We start from the raw sequence: 19886 nt of genomic DNA, 5'->3' as shown, positions 1-19886 counted from the left end.
ACGCGTCGCGGGGCATGTAAATAAACATACGTGCTTGCGCAAAAAACCCAACAATTTTTAGGGTGAAACTTGAACCTTTACAGTGGCAACATTCTTAACTTTAACTTAACTAAAATAATGTTGATGCAACGGAATTTTTCAGTTACCAGATTTTGAGCCTTAACTAAGTTTAAATATCAAACTAAATTTATACCAACTTTGATGCAACCGGCCCTAAGCCAATTACAACAGTTACATGAAGAAACATAAATGCAAGAAACTGAACAAAAATAACATTAAACTATTTAGCAAAGACAAACAAGGGTAAAACAATAATTATATACAATATATTCATAAAAACGAAAAACTTAAGACTTCGAGCTAAACCATGCCAATCCAACTTCTTCCCACACTGTTTAGTCGCGAAGAGATCTACGAAAAGCCGGAAGATCTATCCCAAAAAATTCCAAGTCGTGTGATGAATTGACTAATCTACACATTCTGGACATTGGGGCATAAAAACCAAAGTTGCTCTTAGAAGGTTTTATAAATAGCAGATTTTGACTTCTGGTGACACGGTTGGGAACATGAATAGAAATTGATTGCAACAGAGATGGGACATCACTTAAAGCATTAAGTATTTTGAAAATGCATATAAGGTCCATCACAGTTCTACGTCTCTCCAATGAAGACAGATTAAGGAGATTGCTCTGTTTCAAAATATCGACGTATTACAGAGAATTTGTAAGTTTAAACTCGTCAAACCACTTTTTCAAAATAAGAATATCTCCTTTGAATCGTAATTCTGGCTTTTATTCATTTTTTCGAGTTTGTGTCTTGATACGTTTTTGCATAATACCATCCATGTATGCTTATCTCAGCCTTACATAATGCACGGATAGTTTCAAATCGTTATATAACTTAAATTTATTAAGCTTTATAGATAATTTATTGAGCACTTACCTATTAATAATTTATTTTAATTTTATTATAATCAGGAAGCTCCACAAACGTGAGATATTTATAAATAGTCTTGCTGTTGGAGATTGTTATGCCTTCATAATATCAAGCTATTGCTAAAGGGCTTCTTGGCTGGTATTCCAAACGCTCTCGCGGCCGTATTATCTCGCGTATTTACATACAAAATACATGAGAAATACTGTTTTCTCGTGCCGCGAGAGTGGTTCAGAATAGCACCCCTGGGCTGCGATTATGAACGGCTATCTTTGTCGGTATATTCCGATACGGTATAAACTAATATCGATATTTAGGTACGAAAATGTGTATATTTGTATGAAAATTCAAAGTATTTTCGTCGATAACGTGTAATTAAACATGTTTAGAACAAAATAAATTATAAACATATTATATTTTTCATACACAAAAATTAATTTTACTTTGTATATAAAAGTTTTCTGTGTGAAAAATGGAATATGTATAATATTAATTTCTTTCAATTGATTGACTAATAACATAGGTACTTGTGTTGCTCTGTAAAAACAAAGAAACGGCATTTAAGTTCATAAAGTAATTTTCTTTCCAATTTGCTCTTATGATATATTCCAACAATCTATATTCTTTATTTACTTTGGCCATGTAAAAATCTGACGTAATTTCGCCATCTTGTTTTTTTCTGTTTTACCGTCTAACTCTGAAGCACTGCTTTATCGACAACGCGGAACGCTGTAAAATTCAAAATTAAAGGGAAATATTTTCTATACATATATTTACATTTTTTTTTCTAAATATTGAGACATAATCGGCAGAACAACGTCAGCGACATTTTTGGCGAATTGCGTTTTTTAAAAGGAAAAGTGTTCCTTATTGCCCCTTGCACAAGTGTTAAAAACAACATAGCTCTATGAAATTCACCTGCCACATTTAAGGATATTAATTTTTATTTATTGAAAGAAAACAATAGCCATTATAACAACAAAAAAAAACAATATTTACAAATAAACCAAAATTATAGGACAAAAATTCACTAACATTTTCTTGTATACCCACGAACCGGCCATGCCTTAGTGGGATTTTTTGTTTACTATTTTTATTATTAATATGTATTTCATTGCTATGTATCCTTTATTTTTGAATACTCTGTTTTACCTCTTATGTATATTGTAAAAAAAAACATTTTTTTCAATTTTTTAAATTATAGTTTTCTATGTATTATTTTCTGCTCTTTAAAAAAATACGTTGACGTTGTCTTTAAGCTAAGCAAAATAACGTAACCGACGACAATGTAGGCGGTTACGCTAGCTCGCACCACTAAGTTATAGGCAAAACAGCGTTACCGCCATTATCTTAAAATCGGAAAGTATTTAAACAATTTGGTTGTCATTTCAGTATTTGCAGTAAGCAACCATTATAAATCCCATTTACCGAATTATTAAAAAAATATATTTGGAACAAAAAAAAAAACAAAACAAACAAACCATCACGCCGTTTCCTCGTAAGAGTAGGCAGAGAGGATAGAACGCCACAACACTTTATCTTTGCATACAGATCTCGCTTCCTCTACATTCATACATCTTCTCATGCACGCGCGCCGATTATTCCGACTTTTGACATGTCCATCTTTAAGTATTTGTTGGATGTGGTCATGCCATGTCTTTCTCGGTCTTCCTCTATTTCTGCATCCATCAACATTCGCATTGTAAATATTCTTAGCCGTTCTCTCGCTGTCCATTCGTTCTACATGTCCAGACCAGCGCAGAGCTCCTTTCTTGATTTTGTCGATAATGCTCGTCTCAGCCTTACATAATGCACGAATCTCAACATTTGTGCATCTTTCGTACATAGTTTTACCACACATTCGCCCGAGAGATCGCATTTCGACAACATTCAGCCTACTTTCATCCCTGTTTTTCCAAGTCCATACTTCGCTCCCATACATCAGGGACGGGACCAGGACTCCGTTGTGAACTGGCAATTTTGCCACTTGTGACAAGCATTACAAAAAAAACCTTCTGCACAATTCACTATTTGTCACTTACGTTGTTCTGCCGATTATGGCTCGATATTTTCAATTATAGGTTACCGACAAATATACTTTTATTTGTACCGTCTCGATATAAACCTAACGATGAAGATAGCGTTTGTAATTACCCCCCGGATTGATGTTGTTCGAATTAAACGCCTTTAATATTTTGTTTTATTTGTAAAAAGTAACCCATCTATGAAAACAGCTAAAAAATAATACTGAATATCAAACATTTCTTTCGAATAAAAATTATTAATTCACTATCTTACTTTTAAACTTCACATTAATATTTTAATTGCGTTATAATAACCGTCTTATCTGTGAACTTTGTACGTGGGTCAATGTCGCAAGGTCTCTTCAGCAGTTGTTTACAATGCTCACCGGGTGTACAAGACTCGGGCGCTTTCTAATAACGTGTCCAATCTATGAAGATAATTTCATCACAAGATAAACGTGTTTTCGCGCGTGGCTTATCTAGAGAAAATTCCAACGGATTTATTCGTGATACGATTGGCTGGCTTTTCGGGCATTTCTATTGTATTTTTTTAAACTCCTGTTATATGTATTATGTATTATAACGCCAATAACAAACATAATCCTTTTGTGCCGTAAAGAACAAAAGTTTAATCTTAACTAGTGACTTACAGAAACAAGATTTTCAGCTGAAACCGAAAATTATTTAAACAATAGTCTAAATTTGTTGTAACAGAGAGGGAAAACCGTTTTGAGATGGGAATATGGAAGTCCAGGCCAGTCCAGTCTAGTCATTGGCTGGTTCAAGTGGCCACTTGCAACACTGCGTAGCATTTACCATTCTGCCTATGTTTAAACATACACATTTCCCAAACCTATTTCGTCATCATATGATCGAAACGAAACATTGAATGACCGCGAAAATTAGTCCGCGTTCCTTACTTCATTAACATTTAAAATAGTTCTTATTTATGTTTTAAATAGGCTTCTGTGATAGAAAGTGCCCACTTCAAAGCGATTATAAACTTTAAAAAATCCCAATTCAAGCAAAAAATGCTCGCTTAAACATGATTTTTATACGACTTTTGGTAATTGCCTAGACGGTACGCTTAACGGTCGTCTGTATTTATCAACCGATTGATTACGAAGCCGACTCCTTTAATGTCTCGATACCACTCAGAAAGATAGTAAAACGGATATAAAAAAAAGATAAAAACTAATTATTTTTTTATACAGGCAATTTTCTAACGCCTAGTTACTCTTATATGTTAATAAGGTAGAATCTAGTGACATTATTTTTTGTATCAGCCGTTCGTTTTCAAAATTGACAGTTATGTGAGAATTTAATTCGACTTCAAAACATATATTATTTCTCTCATATTTTTATTGGCTTGCCAACCTCAGAACGATTAAAATGGAAATAAACCGTATTTAAAGGAAAAATTGATCAGTGGAGCAAAATTTTTGTTACTTTTAATGCGTATATAAACGTATCGAGGGGTTCTAGACCCGTCGGTGTACTTACATTAAAACCTGACGGTGAAGGGATCGGTAGTGTATCTTCGTAATCGTTAGGGAGAATTTATCTTTAACCATACCGTCAAGGTGAAGCTTTGACGTGTTAGTCCTTCCATTGTTATTGAGGCCTATGATAGTGCAACAGCGCCCGTGATTGTCACACCCCTTCTCTAAATTATGTGTTATTTCGCAGGCGGCAGTGTGGCGGCCGAGCCGGAGCCGGCGGCCGGCCGCGCGCGGCTCTGCCTCGTGGGGCGCTTGTCCCGCGAGCCGGCGGCGGGCCGCGCGGCCGCCTCCTTCGGCCTGCCGGTGCTGCTGCGCGAGCAGCCGCTGGACGCGCTGGCCGAGGCCGCGCCCGCCGCCCCCCGCACGTACTTCGTGCTGGGCGAGTTCGCCGGGCCCGCGTTCGAGGAGCTCTACAAAGCGAAGCAGAGGTGAGATCCCACTTTGAATCAGCTCTGTAGTTGAAGTATTATATCCGATTATATAGTGTATCTAGTGAGTATCTATAGTAAAGTACTACACTACAGTTGAAGGAATTAACCTTAAAAATATTAATTTTATTATTATGATTGTTTATTATCTATCTACGCCCAGAGGGTTTTTGCAGGACGGAACAAACGGTAATATCTAATAAAGATATTTTTTTTAAAGATCTTACGCATATGGCATACACGAATCCAGGCAACTTAAAACAATCTGTATCTTAAAGAGTTTTTTTTTATATAAAAAGAAATATTTGCGTTCTTGTAATTTACGCAAATATTTATTTTTGAGGGCCATTTTCAACAAGTTGTAAATAACTCACTATTATAAAATGGGAATCAAGTTGGGGTAGAGTGGGATTCGAACCACGGACCCTCGATCCGTGAGTCCGAGACACTAGCCACGGGACCACAACCCGATTCAATTCGATTAGGGATGCTGGGTCCATCGCATCGTTTCTTGGGTGATTTTTGTTAAAAACATATATTCGTATAGGTAGATAGAGTGTCACCTGAAAGCGTCTGGATTTTATAACAATGTTTTGTTTATGAAATTACCTTTTATATGTATTGTTTATTAGTTGAGATAAATACGTTACGTTACATTACTTACTGCAAGATTTATTTATTTATTCATTTCTTAAGTTAACTTATATTACATAGTGTAAAAACTACATTAAATTTTAATTAGTATGAATGTATTATTGTTTTATGTTTTTTCTTTATATATCCTATGTTTTTTTTTCTTGTATTTGTATTTAAAATTATTTAAACTCTTATAATAAACAATAAACAACTACAACAGTGTAAGTCACTCTCCAAGCACAAGAGTTAGTCTCTTTTTTGGAGAGTTAGAGTGATAACATTTACTAGATGTGTATAGAATTTTTTTAAACATGTACCTTTTATGAAATTCATAAATAAAAAAAATATTTTTCTAATATTTACCCTTAATTTAATTACATATCTTACAGTAAACATAACGTTCATTTGAAAATTCATTCAAATTCTTTTCTTTCTTCAAACATTCAGGCATCTCTTAGTACATTTTCAAACCTTTATACATAGTGCAATTTTGGGATTCTGTTTTTTTTCTTTCTAAATTGCATCCTTTTTTCTACTAATATCTTTATATATATAATTCCTCTGTGCGTGTGATGTCACCGTACTCTTTCTAAACGGCTTAACCGATTTACGTGCGGTTTTCAGAGAAATATAGATCTTTGCGCTGTGCGTGTTCGTAGATATTAAAATCTTTAATCGAATATGTTAAAAAGAAGTTAGGAGCATAAATGTTTTATTCATCGATCTACCAGGGTTGCATTTGAGGAGAATGCATTTGCAAAAAAATGGAAAGATGTTGATTTTTTGTGTGTAAAAAAAAGTTTGTTTTTGAATGTTTACAAACATAATTCGTTTTTTGTGGATCTTAATCAGATTCTTTCCTTTAACTCCTTATAATTTCTACCCATTTATTTATTTTTATTGGACTTATGGTAACACTAAAATAATATTAAATTCAATACATTTTTAAAAATCGTATTCCTACATAAGTACACCCCTTTGTTGGTGAGACGACCGGAGTTTGACGTTTGCAAAAAGAATGCCATATTTGAAAAAATATTTATTTCATCTTTCAGATTTCAACCATAAACAAGTACCTACTTAAATTTAATATTTGAATATTAAACATTTTTAGTTTTGGAATTCAATCACAAGCAAGTACCTAGGTACCTACCTACTTATCAATAAAAAGTATTTTTCCAAGGCAAGCCAACGTTCGGGCAGGGCAACGTCTGTTGGGTCAGCTAGTACTCATATTTTTTTTAATTTAACGCTATTATTATCTTCTTATTAATTATCTTATCTTATTCTTGATAAGTAGGATTACCAAAACCGTTTATATTTTTAAAACGTTTTCTTATTTTTTTCTTTTTTATCGAATGTAACTCGTTAAATTAATGTATGTATACTCCGTTATTAGAATGCAGATGTTAGAATGTAACTTGCATTTTCGTACATATACCTGTTAACGCGTACACTTCAGGGGCGAACTGTGTATAGAAGCTATTATGCACAGCTTACCATTATATTTGACTAACCATAATAATGTTTTATTTTAACTTTATTTACAGAAAAACAAATAAATAACTACCCTTTATTTTAAATCATTTCCACCGTTTGTATTTTTATCCTAATATAAATATAAATTTTAATAAAGCGCGTCAGCGCCTGCAGTGAGCCAAGAAACTAGCGGATTATAACAGCTTATTTTTTCACACAAATAAGTATACTATATTTTGTATTTCTTAACCCCAGTGCGGGTTTTTTCTCCTAGATTAAATTCGCAGATAACACAAATTATTTGAAGATTCTTGATTTGGAAAACAGTATTTCAAACATTATTTCTTAAGGACTATTTTTCTTTGAGGTGGTATTTTTTACATACGACCATAATTACTTTCATGCGTCGTATTGCAGGACATATAGCACTCCACGCGGCGGTTTTTAGCACTAGTAATTACTAGAACAATGCGGCCAGTTGAAATTTCAATTGAATACCTAATATCGACTGAATTCATAGTGGTATTTTTTTTTTTTTTTTATGGAATATATATTTAAGTAAAGGATAATATATCTATATAATATAATATATCACGAAGTTATATCGTTTGAGTTGATTTCATGGATGAGAGTTGTTGTATCACACAGAACCACAGAAAAACATAAATTTATAGTATATATTACTTACATTATATTATGTACCTCCTATGTAGGTACAAATATATATTATATTTTTTATAGCTTACCTGTAAATAAAATCACCATTCACCACTGGTACACTTGTACTTCTTTAATTGGCCAATTAAAGCTTTCATCAGTACGAAGATTCACCGTCAATGGGTCATCAATCAGTCTTATCGTCCACAGCACAATAATTACGTTATCCGTGGAACGTAAACGCCTATGTCCACAATATGTAATCCTCAGGCCATGGGTGGTACATTAGATCGAAAGTCTAATTGCTTCCTTTTAAAGTTTTTTTCCAGTTAGAAAACTATATTTATCGAGTTGGCATTTATTTTGTAGAACTGCATATTAGAAAACCTATAAATTTGTTCAAATAACTAATGTACATAGGTACTAAAATTTCCTACCATAAAGTTAGCACTTTACCTTACACTCAACTATTGGGTTTTTACTATAATAATAATAATCTAAGTACCCGCCCGCCAGGTATGATGAGTTCAATTATTATTTGAGCACATATATTTGTAAAAAGATCCATATAGACCTTCGGTCTACTTAATTTTCACATTAGTTTAGCAAATACTCAATAAGGCGAAAGAAATTGTCTGATTAAAATAAATAGTTCACTCAAATCATTGTTTGATTTAATAAAATAGATAAGAAACTATATCTAGATATTTTAGGTTTTTCTAGTTTTAAGGTTGGCGTTGTGCCATAACATTAAACAACGTGTCTTTCTATGCCAGAACGACATGCTTTACCATATTATTACAACAGACGGGAAGAACATTTTACAGAAGGGAATATAGAAGTCTTCAGCTCTTGAACTTCACAAACGTCAACAGATGGAAGAGTCGAAGGAATATAGATGTTCAAATAAAGGGAAAATGGTGAATGTTGCACAATGTGTAAAGTGACCGTTTAAACCAGCCAATGACAGTTTATAAGCCCTGTGGATGCCTAGACTTCTATATATTTATGTTAATATGAACAGCTCCCTAGGGGGTCGAATCCAGACCATTGTCGACAAGAAACGAGATTGAAAAACATTCATTTGATGAAATTAATTTTAATTTCAGGATAATGTTAACAGGAATTATGTAAAAAAAAATATCATTCGTAAAATGGATACAAAACGACATGAATTTGATAATTATTTGTTTTGCACATTAACAGAAATTTCAATAATAAACATTCCACACTTATTTGTTTATAAATTTGTATAAACCACTTATTTTTTTTGTATTTTTTTTTTTTAATTACACTTCGACCGGTTTCGAGGTTACTACCTCATCGTCAGGAATTTAACTAACTTATAATTACACGCGTTGCTATTTATATTATAAAATATTGTATGAAAGAGACAGAAAATTGAAAGAAAGAGAGAGAAAGAAGATAAAATAAATCATAACGGGAATAGTTTTAAAAGAGGACTCGAAGTTAAATTTAATTAATTATTTATTATTTGAAGTTTTTGATTAAAAAAAATAAGTGGTTTATACAAATTTATAAACAAATAAGTGTAAAATGTCATACCACAAAGTGAAAAATGTTTTTGATAACAATAATAAACATTCTGTCTAAAAGAGTACAAAAAAAAATATTTTTGTTACTTTGACAATTAACAATTGTTCGCAAAGTAAAAAATACCTACTTAGGCTTGGAATTAAATAGTATCTAATTAAAATTATGCATTTTAATATCCCACTTGTAATGTAGCATACAATACCCATAGCTAGAATAATGAGAAAAAAAAATTAACCGAATTTCTTAACAAAATTGAAAATATATCTTTAAAAAATATGTGTAAAGTTCAATATATCTTTTCAATATAGATTTTCACGACCATTTAGATGTTAATAGCATGTGGGTTATTCAGATCCCCAGAACCGAGGTTCAAAATGTTATCACTAGTCGGAATAGTCAGAGTAATCTAACACTATAAATTATGAATTATCAAAACATGCGAGGCCTAAAGCTAGGGTTTCCTAGGACAGCGGTGCCCGTATTTTAACGGCCGTAGTGAACGGTGATGCAGTGGACAGCCGTCGTAACGTCGACTAGAGAGTGGTTTCTTAGGAAAACGGTGTTAAATGGTGTTGATAGAGAGTGGTTTCTTAGGAAAACGGTGTTAAATGGTGTTGATAACACCGTTTTCCTAGAAAACCACACTCTAGCTGTCCACTGCATCACCGTTCACTACGGCCGTTAAAATACGGGCACCGCTGTCCTAGGAAACCCTAGCTTAAGAGGTAAAACTGAGAAATTTCTATTGGATGTGCTGAATAACGAATATAGTATCTAATATCATAGCTAAAACAAAAACTTAGCTTAAAGATGGAATATAATAAAGTATGAACAAGTCAGTCTCGTGGAGGAGTGTTGCTGGGTATCCAGCGTGAGTTTCAGGCCATTAGAAACATAGGGAAATATCGCATACTACGAATATCCATAAAAACATACTAAATGCATTTAGAATAATCAATTGTATTTTCTTTTTATTATATAAATAAAAGACGAGTGATACTTTTTCGAAATCAATATGGATATTGTGGAGAAATGTTTCCATATATATATAAATTGTAAAAAAATATCATTATTCCCTTTCCACAACGAATAATGCATAGGGCGCTGCGATTGGTGTACCAATATCTGTATATCTGTATCTTGATTTAAAAAAATGTTTCATGAAGATGATCAGTCTTACGCTTCAATTGCCAGTCCAAGGACTACGAATTTTTCTAGTGTAAAAATACCTTTTTAAATAAATATTTCATTTCAGCCATGCCGGGAATCGAACCCGGAACCTCTTGCGTGGTATGTAAACGTGATGACCATTACACCTCGAGGCGGACTAGGTTAAAAAATACGTCACTAAATAAACGCGACATGTTTGACATTGATAGTTGTGGGGTCAATATTCGTGACGATGTTCCTAAAAATTTGAATGGTTAGGAACAAAGTTTGAAACAAACATAAATCGTGACGTATTAGGGGCGTAGCCAATGCAACGACCGTTTTTGCGGGAATTCAAAATTACAAATTTGGACAGTATTTATAGACATTTATTACTAAAAAAAATGTGATATTTCCCTATTCGGTAGGTATGCGAAACAGAATGTGTATGGGCTACAGCTTCAGAAACTCCATAGAACACATTATTATGTTACCTTCCCATTTTAGTAAGGATGCGCTCTCAAGTCCGATTACATCTAATCACTAGTGTGCCGTCTGAATCGCCTACCCAGCGGATAGCGGATATACGCCACGTTATTTTAGCGGAATTACAATGTAACTGATTGAGCGCGCGATCCTGTTAGCACATTGAGTATGTGCGGCACTATTGCAAACATAGAATTAGTGCCGTGGCGCATAGAACTATTTTCCACCGGAAAAATCCCGCGATTCCGGACATTCGGTCGTAAAATCCTTGCGCTCCAAGATATCTTGCTGAGAATTTAATTTACCTTTCTGATCATGGTCTTTCGCTTCGCTCTTCTCAGGAGAGACACGTTCCGTTCCTCGACATAGCACATCGTTTTTCAGCTGTTCCTTTTCCGTCCAAGCTGCTAGACTTTGAAATGAGCTACCCCTTCATATGAAAAATTCACCTTCTCTAGCCACCTTCAAGAAACGCCTTAAACATTATTATAATATATCCCCAGAATCCTGAACTCCCTGAGTTTTTACTGCTTTTTTTTTAAATATACATTTTTATCCCTTTTTCTTTCCTTGGTTCCTCTTTCTCTCTCCTTCTAAACGCATTATCTGATCCCACATTCCTTATCATTTAATATAAATAATATAATGTACTTTTTTTATATATGTTAATACGAATATGTACAAGCCTCATCTCCCAATCAAAAAACAGCTAGTATTTTTAATAAATTAGTAATTTTTTTTATTTTAACATATGTATGTATCTTTTGATATATATTTATGTTTTTTGAATATAAATTTTTGACCAGTCTGTCTTTTGGTTGGCTGGAAGATATTGCTTTTAGCAATAAGTCCGCGAAAGTACTTATTCTCTATAATAAAATAAATAAAAAGTAATAAAAAATAAATAAAAATAAACTAAATAAAATAAATAAAATAAATAAAATAAATAAAATAAATAAAATAAATAAAATAAATAAAATAAATAAAATAAATAAAATAAATAAAATAAATAAAATAAATAAAATAAATAAAATAAATAAAATGAATAAAATGAATAAAATGAATAAAATGAATAAAATGAATAAAATGAATAAAATGAATAAAATGAATAAAGTGAATAAAGTGAATAAAGTGAATAAAGTGAATAAAGTGAATAAAGTGAATAAAGTGAATAAAGTGAATAAAGTGAATAAAGTGAATAAAGTAAATAAAATAAATAAATAAAGTAAGCTCAATAAACTAACATTATTTGGTTGGTAGATGGTACGTTCTTCTTCCTTTCGAAGCGGGATCCAGGAAGTATGGCCGCCATCCCAATTTGGAGCTAACACTGTATTCCTTCACTGTCATACAGGGCAACTAGAATACGGTGAATGTACGAACCATGTGTATTTAATTGATCACAAACAGACAATATTGCAGAGAGTTTTCGCGGTTTTATTGTAAAGAAATATTACATTTTCACTTAATTCGTGTTTTGAAATTTATAAAATGATTTATTGTGCATGCAGACAATTGGTATAATTCCATATAACATTTGGTAATGTATCCAAAATAAAACACGTTTATTGGATTTTAATTCTACTTTATTTTTTAAAAATATACAAAAGGGTATCTACTGTGACGCGTTTCGTTTTGTTAGGACATTTTCAAACTAACTTAAATATTTTCAACGTTTCCTAATAAACTAAAAATAATTGCTGTTTAATGATTGAGGATTTCTATACAAGCCAAGATAAGTAATGTATTTAAAAATCAATTAGGGTGTAATGGGTACCGCGAAACCGTCCAATTTTGCTCTGGATGGATATTTTGCCCAAACAGTCTAATCTATGATCAACCTTTAAAAAAAAACATATTTCCATTTGATTTCGGTAAATTTGGTACCAAATATATATTTTTAAATATGCTAATATGCCTTCTTGCCCATACTGATCATCGTGGTTTCGGATGTGACAGGGTTTAAATAACACCCTGTATAAATATTTTTAAATAAGTATTTACAGCATTTTAGCTGAGGTATTCGTGGTACCCCCCTCATGCACTCGCGGTTTTTTTTCACCTTCACGTCCGGAAAGGTTAATCAGACTCGATAGTTTTTTGACCGAATAGATTATTTACCGAATGGTTTGTGCATCCCTAACGCAATGATGATTGTGTTTATTTACAATACATTTCGCTCCGGCTTCCTTCATTACCCATTACCGGTGTTTGATTATAAATTATACACATAAGTCAGTCAAGGTCTCGCTAGGCAAAACGTCTTCTTGCTTGACTTCACATGCTAAAGTTGATACCGGTAACCGGTAGTATGGAGTATGTTTGTAGGGCCCTATGAGACACCTCTTGCGCATAAAACACAGGGTAAACTGGTAATTTGGATATGGTACGGTTAAAACTTTGTATCCCGTAGCCGTGTAAACACCTGATTATATTACCACGCGTTGTGTCCCGGTCCCGTGTTTCACGTGGTTTACCAGCTGTCTAAAAAAAAGCATTTAATTGACATCTTGTGACTTTTATAAGCACTTTTTCGCTGCTGGTAAACCACGAGAAAACACGGGACCAAGACACAACGCATGGTTATTATAATCACGTGTTTACACGGCTTCGGGATACAAATCACAAAAAAAGGAGTGAGGCCCGTATATGTGCGAACATTGCAATGCGCAATGTGGCTCTCCATAAAGGCCAATGTTGGCAAAACTATCATACAAAAATGACTTATTTAATTATTTCAAATAAATCCGAGAAATTTCAATTGATTTGACCTGGTATTTTCATAATTATGACACTTTTTAGAAATCCTTCACAAAGCATGAAATTTCACAAAAATGGGCCGGGCACATGTTAAATTCTATGTGTATTCGGCCGGTGCTCAAAGTGTTAAGCCATAAGATTTAGAATGAGGTGAGACAACTTGGATGTGTACTTTTTTCTACCATGCAAGAGGTCTCGGGTTCAATTACCGACATGGTTGATAAGTATTTATTCAGTTTCAGTGCTGCAGAGAGCAGCGTTTATTAATTAATTTAAAATACATATAATAATTCGTTACCCACTAAGTCTAAAGACTTTTCGGTGGGACACATTTTTTTTTATTACAGGTTTATTTTACATTCTTTTATTTATATTATACAAATTTATTTATTTACCGGCACTATAAAGTATTTAGAAGATATTTCTTCAGTTCTTTTTTTTTCATTTAAAGATCTTTATGTTTATGAGGTTTGTGGTAGATAATTGAACAACCTTGGAATAACGCAATTTAATGTTTGCTCTCCGAAGTAATTTGTAATTCGGGAAACGATCAAGGAGCCCTAAGTTTTTAATCTAGTGTTGTGAGTGTGGGAAACTCTTTATATTCCGGAACAACAAAGTGATCTACAATCAATTTGTAGTCACAAAGTTGTTTTACCGGCAGGACAGATTTTATAATATACACCTTCACCCATTCGTTTCGCCTCACGGATTATGCTATCCGGTACAATCCCCTTTTACAGTCTCACCTGAATATCACTAATTTTACCCAGATGAGACTGGAAGGTGACACCCCACGCGTTCAAAAGGGTGTTTTTACACTAGAATATTTTATAGTCTCTGGAATAGAAGCCCTAAATGAGATAGCTTATAACATATGGTGAATACCAATGACGTATAATAAAATGGACACGATTCTAGCGCTAAAAAAAGGCATTTCAATTTTGTGGGTAAGCGTCTTCCATGCCTTTATTCCCTTACAGATTTTTATCACGGTCAGGCGTAATGGTACGCAGAAATATGTCATCGTGTGTGACGAAATGCTTTAATTGCACAACAACGATTACCTCAGCGACTGCAACTATGAAAAACAAAACATACATTCGGTTTTATTTGTAAATACAAATCAATTTATGGGATAAGTACAGTACTCGACATTATATTATCATATATCGTACTTCGGCATTTAGAAAGAGACCTTCGGCTATATTCGGCTCTGTAGATAATGTCCGTCAGTTGTTGTAAAGCGTTCTTAAGTACGGTCGGGACGATTTTTAATGTATTAATTTTTGGTGAAATAGTTTGTTTGCGGCATCTATAATATCTTATTTGACAAGAAGAAAACCTGTACACGCGAAATTGTTTACAATGTTCAAATATTTTGTTATAAAAGCCAACATATATTTTTTGGTGAGGTTTTTGTATTCATTAGTTACGTTTCTTTCTATGTATCATAATTTTATATTCATGTGTAATTGTATAATTAATTTAAATAAAAACAATTTTAAAAGACTGATCTTGTCATTGCAAATTAGTTAAAATAAAATTATGTTTAGTATAAACTATCAGAAGTTTCGATAATCAAATAACTAAGCATTTTTATAACTCACGGAACAAAATGACTCGCCTACAGTCTGTATTAAATGCTGCAGCGAGACTTATTTTCGGAATCTCTAAGTTTAGTCATATCACTTCACTACTTCGGCAATTACACTGGCTACGTTTTCCACAGAGGGTGGAATACAAACTCTGTTGGCTTATGTATAGATCACTGCACAACTCTGCTCCGGAATATCTAAGGGAACTATGCATTCCAGACGAACTAGCTGACAGGCGTCTTACGCTTAGATCAGCTACGTCTATGGCGAGAGGACAAGTTATTATACCTCTACGCAAACAAATGACAGCTGCCAGCTGTCGTTTCTATGGTAACGAGTTACTCAGAAATAAATATGAACTAAGGAAATAAGCATATCTCCTTATAAACATAAATAAAAGGATGTGTATCCTGGGCCCGTATTACAATGGGAAGTTGGCAGTTATCTTTAATTTTATCTACAAAATATAATAAAGTTTTCAGTGTGAGAAATTCTCAAAACAATGATAAAGTGTATTGCATATTATATTATACTGTTTAGTATCCATTGTTTTTTTTCCACACGTGTATTGAAACTAAATAATAAATAATACTAATGTTTCTCGTTTCCATCGGTCAAAATACACCATTGGATTATTTACATTACATAGTTTAGTTCCGGCCGTGTTTATTTTTTATCGATCTAGAATCTAAATATAAAAAATCTAACTCGCTGTGTGGCCAAACGATTAAAAATCGGCACGATCTCACTTCTGCTGTAGTATTGAAAAATAATTAATTAACAGTCGAATAAATTAATCATGCCTAGAATATTTATTTCTGTTCTTTTCAAGCTGATTGCGCTATTTCACTTATAATCATAATATAATGAATTATTCTGATATTTTGAAATTTTTTAAATATACGTATTTTTTCAAAATTTTATTTTTATATTAACGTAAACTGTATGTATTTTTTTGGGCTATAACTGTTTTTCTATTTCTTCCATATTATTTTTATTTATGGGAAACATATTCACATGGCATGACCAAATCCAACAAATACTTGAAGATTGACATGTTAAAAGTCGGAATAATCGGCGCGCGTGCATGAGAAGATGTATGAATATATAGAAAGCGAGATCTGTATGCAAATATATAGTGATTTGGCGTTCTACCCTCTCTGTCTACCCTTACGGGGAAACGGCGTGATGGTTTGTTTGTTTGTATATTCGATAACCATATTTGCCACAGCAAATCGGTTTCTCAAAATAGGGATTTGCCCATATAGGAACTGATATTAGGCAATATTAGGTATACTCATATTTCTGGCTTGCCGACCCTTCATATACTGAGCCTACTCCTAGTACAAGGAAAATTAGTTGAGTATTTTTATTAGAGAGTTGAGGACATTAAATTGCGTTGTTCCAAAATTGTAAAAAAATCTCCCGAAAACCATTATCTTCAAATGAAAAAACATCTATTCGGAGATATGTTAAAATAAAATGATTCAAAGAGTTACAGAAATTAAATTGAATTATTCCAAGATTGTTCAATGATCTCCCGAAAACCATGATCTTCGAATGAAAAAGGAACTGAAAAAACATCTACTTGGAGAGATGGAAATAAAATATTCAAAGAGTTACGGAAATTGGATTGCGTTATTACAAGATTGTTCAATAATCTCCCGAAAACCATGATCTTCAAATGAAAAATACATCTGCTTGGAAAGATGGAAAAAAATATTTAAAGAGTTACGGAAATTGAATTGCGTTATTACAAGATTGTTCAATGATCTCCCGAAAACCACGATTATCGAATGAAAAAATAACCGAAAAAACATCTACTTGGAGAGATGGAAATAAAATATTCAAAGAGTTACGAAAATTAAATTGCGTTATTCCAACATTGTTCAATTTTCTCCCGAAAACCACGATCTTCAAATGAAAACAGAACTAAAAAAACATCTACTTACCCTATAGGAAATTTAAATGGTTAAATGTATTATTAATATGTGTATGTATGTGTGTAAAACAGCGTGTTTAAAAAAAATGTGTCCTACTGAAAAATCTCTACACTAGATTTCTACTCTAGTGGGTAACTAAAATTAAACCACGACTTAAATATAATAATTAAACTCTTTTTCGCAGCACTAAAAGTACAAAAAAGTAAGCTGTGGTGGGTTTTTTATATTTAGGTACATAAGTTGATTATTCGTATTATTATCTTAACAAATCAAAGAAACCAATCAATGATCATGCATCATCACGATTCACTATCCATTGCATCACAGGAAAAACATAACTGCTGGCATTCAGACAGGATGTTTCATTTTATGCTTAGCATTTATGATCACTCCATTCATGATTTTTTTAGTAAAAATAAGACAATTTTAGCGGAGTTGGATAAAACACCTAATCAACTGTCAAAAGGACCCAGGTTAGAGTTCTGGGCCGCGATTATGAACGGCTATCTTCATCGGCATATACTGAGACGGTATAAACTAATATCGATATTTATGTACGAAAGTGTGTATATTTGTATGAAAATTTAAAGTATCTTTGTCGGTAACAATTTTCCGCAGGGCTGATGTTCCTCATTTAGCAAGCCGCGTGTTATTTTAATGCGGTTATTTTTATTATTTATTTTTAATGAAATTAGATTGATTTATTATTTAAACACCAATAGTCAAATATACACTTGTAACATTTTATTTACAAGAACTAACAACTAATATGATGATGCCACTTTTTGTGGCTTGTTGGTATTTTTTATTTAAATTTGCCGTTGTTTATTATGATGTCTTAGGTAGAAAAGAATTGTGAAATAATTAAATTAATTAAATTAATAAATTAAGTAGCGATAAACATGAAACATTTAACTGTTTGTTTTATATTCAAAATTACCCGCTGGGTTCGCTGACTGTAACGCGAGTTGTGATATCAGACGTCGAACCTCAAACGCCTTCATTTCAAATTTAAAGTTCGTGTAACTTACCGAAATAACGCTATGAAACATCACAACTAATATTGATAACAATCAACAACACTGACCCGATTTTACCCGTGTTAATTCTCACTTTCTCCGTTTGCATAGGCGTTAATTACAAAGTTATTCGTTCAAATGCTTTGATTTTACGATGGAGCTATGTTTTTTTTGTTGCGAATTTTTAAGGAATTGCACAAGATTTAATGACCTTACCTTTATTTAACAGATGATCGATGTATGCTCCATTTGGTGGCCCGTCTGGCCTAATTTTTTTTTCCTACTTCCCTTATGATAGATATTAATTGGACATGGGCTACTTAAGCCGGCCCCTCTGCCTGGAACCAATTGCCTTCAAACTTACAAATCATCGACAGTCCCAGTCAATTCAGATCCCAACTAAAATCCCACTTCTTTAGACTATCATACCCTCAATTTCAAATCTCGAAATATAATATATCACTTAAGTTTAGTTAGAATGTAAGTTTATATATACAATTGTAAAGCGCCCTTGAGGCGATTTTTTACAAAAATGGCGCTATATAAATCAGCCAAATATTATTATTATTTAAAAAAGTAAAATTATGTAAACTGATTTAGGGCCAGTTGCATAAAAGAAGTTAAGTTAAGTCAATTTTAAAGTTAAATAATAGTTGCTTTTTCGTCAAAATGGACAAAAGAGTTTGCACGAAAAAGTAAAATAAGGCAACTTTTTTGGGTTCTTTTTTATAAATTAACTTATTTTATGCAACTGGCCCTTAGTTAGTTTACATCAACGTTCATTTTGTTGTCGCTAATAATATTAATAATGTAATTTTTACAACTAGTAATTATTCTAATCAGTTTAAAAATATTTTTTTCATACTTATTTTAAAATTAATTCTCAACCAATAATCGTACGCGCTGGGTGCGTAATTAGTACGTTAATTGCAACATTATCTTGTTTTATTTTATAATATAAGATTTTCGTATCCAATGAACTTGCTAAGAATACTTCCTTGCAATTTTAGACTATTAGCACATGTTTAAATTTTTTGTAAATTATACGTACAATTTTTTGCCAATCAACGCCGTATTTCGGCACCGAAACTGAAATACCACACCAAAAAAATAAACTATGAAATACTTAAAAGTTAACCTATTCGGGGAACCGATCCCATTACCTCATGCGTTATAACTATAGTCCTTAAAATATAGCTTGATTAGAATGACAGCTGTCAAACTAATTTCATTAGTGATGGGAAATTACTGATCACTGATCAAATCGATTTTATCAAATTTTTCATGCAAACATGAAACTCTGTTTCCGAAAATTGATTAAAAAAACGCAAAAATAAGCCTATTATAGTGTGTTGAATACAATTATTTACCAAAAATAAGACATTTAAATTTTTTTTGTGAACATTATCAAACGATTTTTTTTTTTATTCGATCAAATTACATTGATCAATTTGTCCCATCTCTAACGTTTTTGCAAAATGTAAGAACGTCGTTTATAAAATAAAACAACTTTGTTTTTAACCACAAATTTTTATTTTTCACCGACCGGTTTCAAAGCAAACAAGCTTCTTTGTCAAGGTTTACGTAACTAATAAATTGATTCCTTTTTATTTTATTTCTATCATGTTCACTAAATACTACACGTGGACCCAACAAATCAAGTGGTTTTTTTCTTACACGGGTGGTAATTTGAGAGCCTATCCGTATTTTCAACT

At 32.6% G+C, this 19886-nt stretch overlaps 1 protein-coding gene across 3 annotated transcripts in view; it reads left to right on the top strand.

Annotated features, from left to right (window-relative positions):
• pbl (epithelial cell transforming 2 pebble) overlaps positions 1 to 19886 on the top strand; it is a 149370-nt gene that overhangs the window by 44132 nt on the left and 85352 nt on the right. For all 3 annotated transcript variants that reach the window (XM_088231180.1, XM_088231179.1, XM_088231178.1), the window contains exon 2: positions 4647 to 4887. In XM_088231180.1, coding sequence (XP_088087306.1) covers positions 4647 to 4887 — 241 coding nt within the window. The remainder of the gene's footprint in view (positions 1 to 4646; positions 4888 to 19886) is intronic.

This window comes from Micrasema longulum, unplaced genomic scaffold (genome assembly GCF_059751315.1).
Source record: "Micrasema longulum isolate JH-2025_06_02 unplaced genomic scaffold, ASM5975131v1 h1tg000859l, whole genome shotgun sequence".
Lineage (NCBI taxonomy): Eukaryota > Metazoa > Arthropoda > Insecta > Trichoptera > Brachycentridae > Micrasema > Micrasema longulum.
Note: the sequence above shows the minus strand (reverse complement) of the source record. Positions and strands in the feature narration are given on the sequence as shown.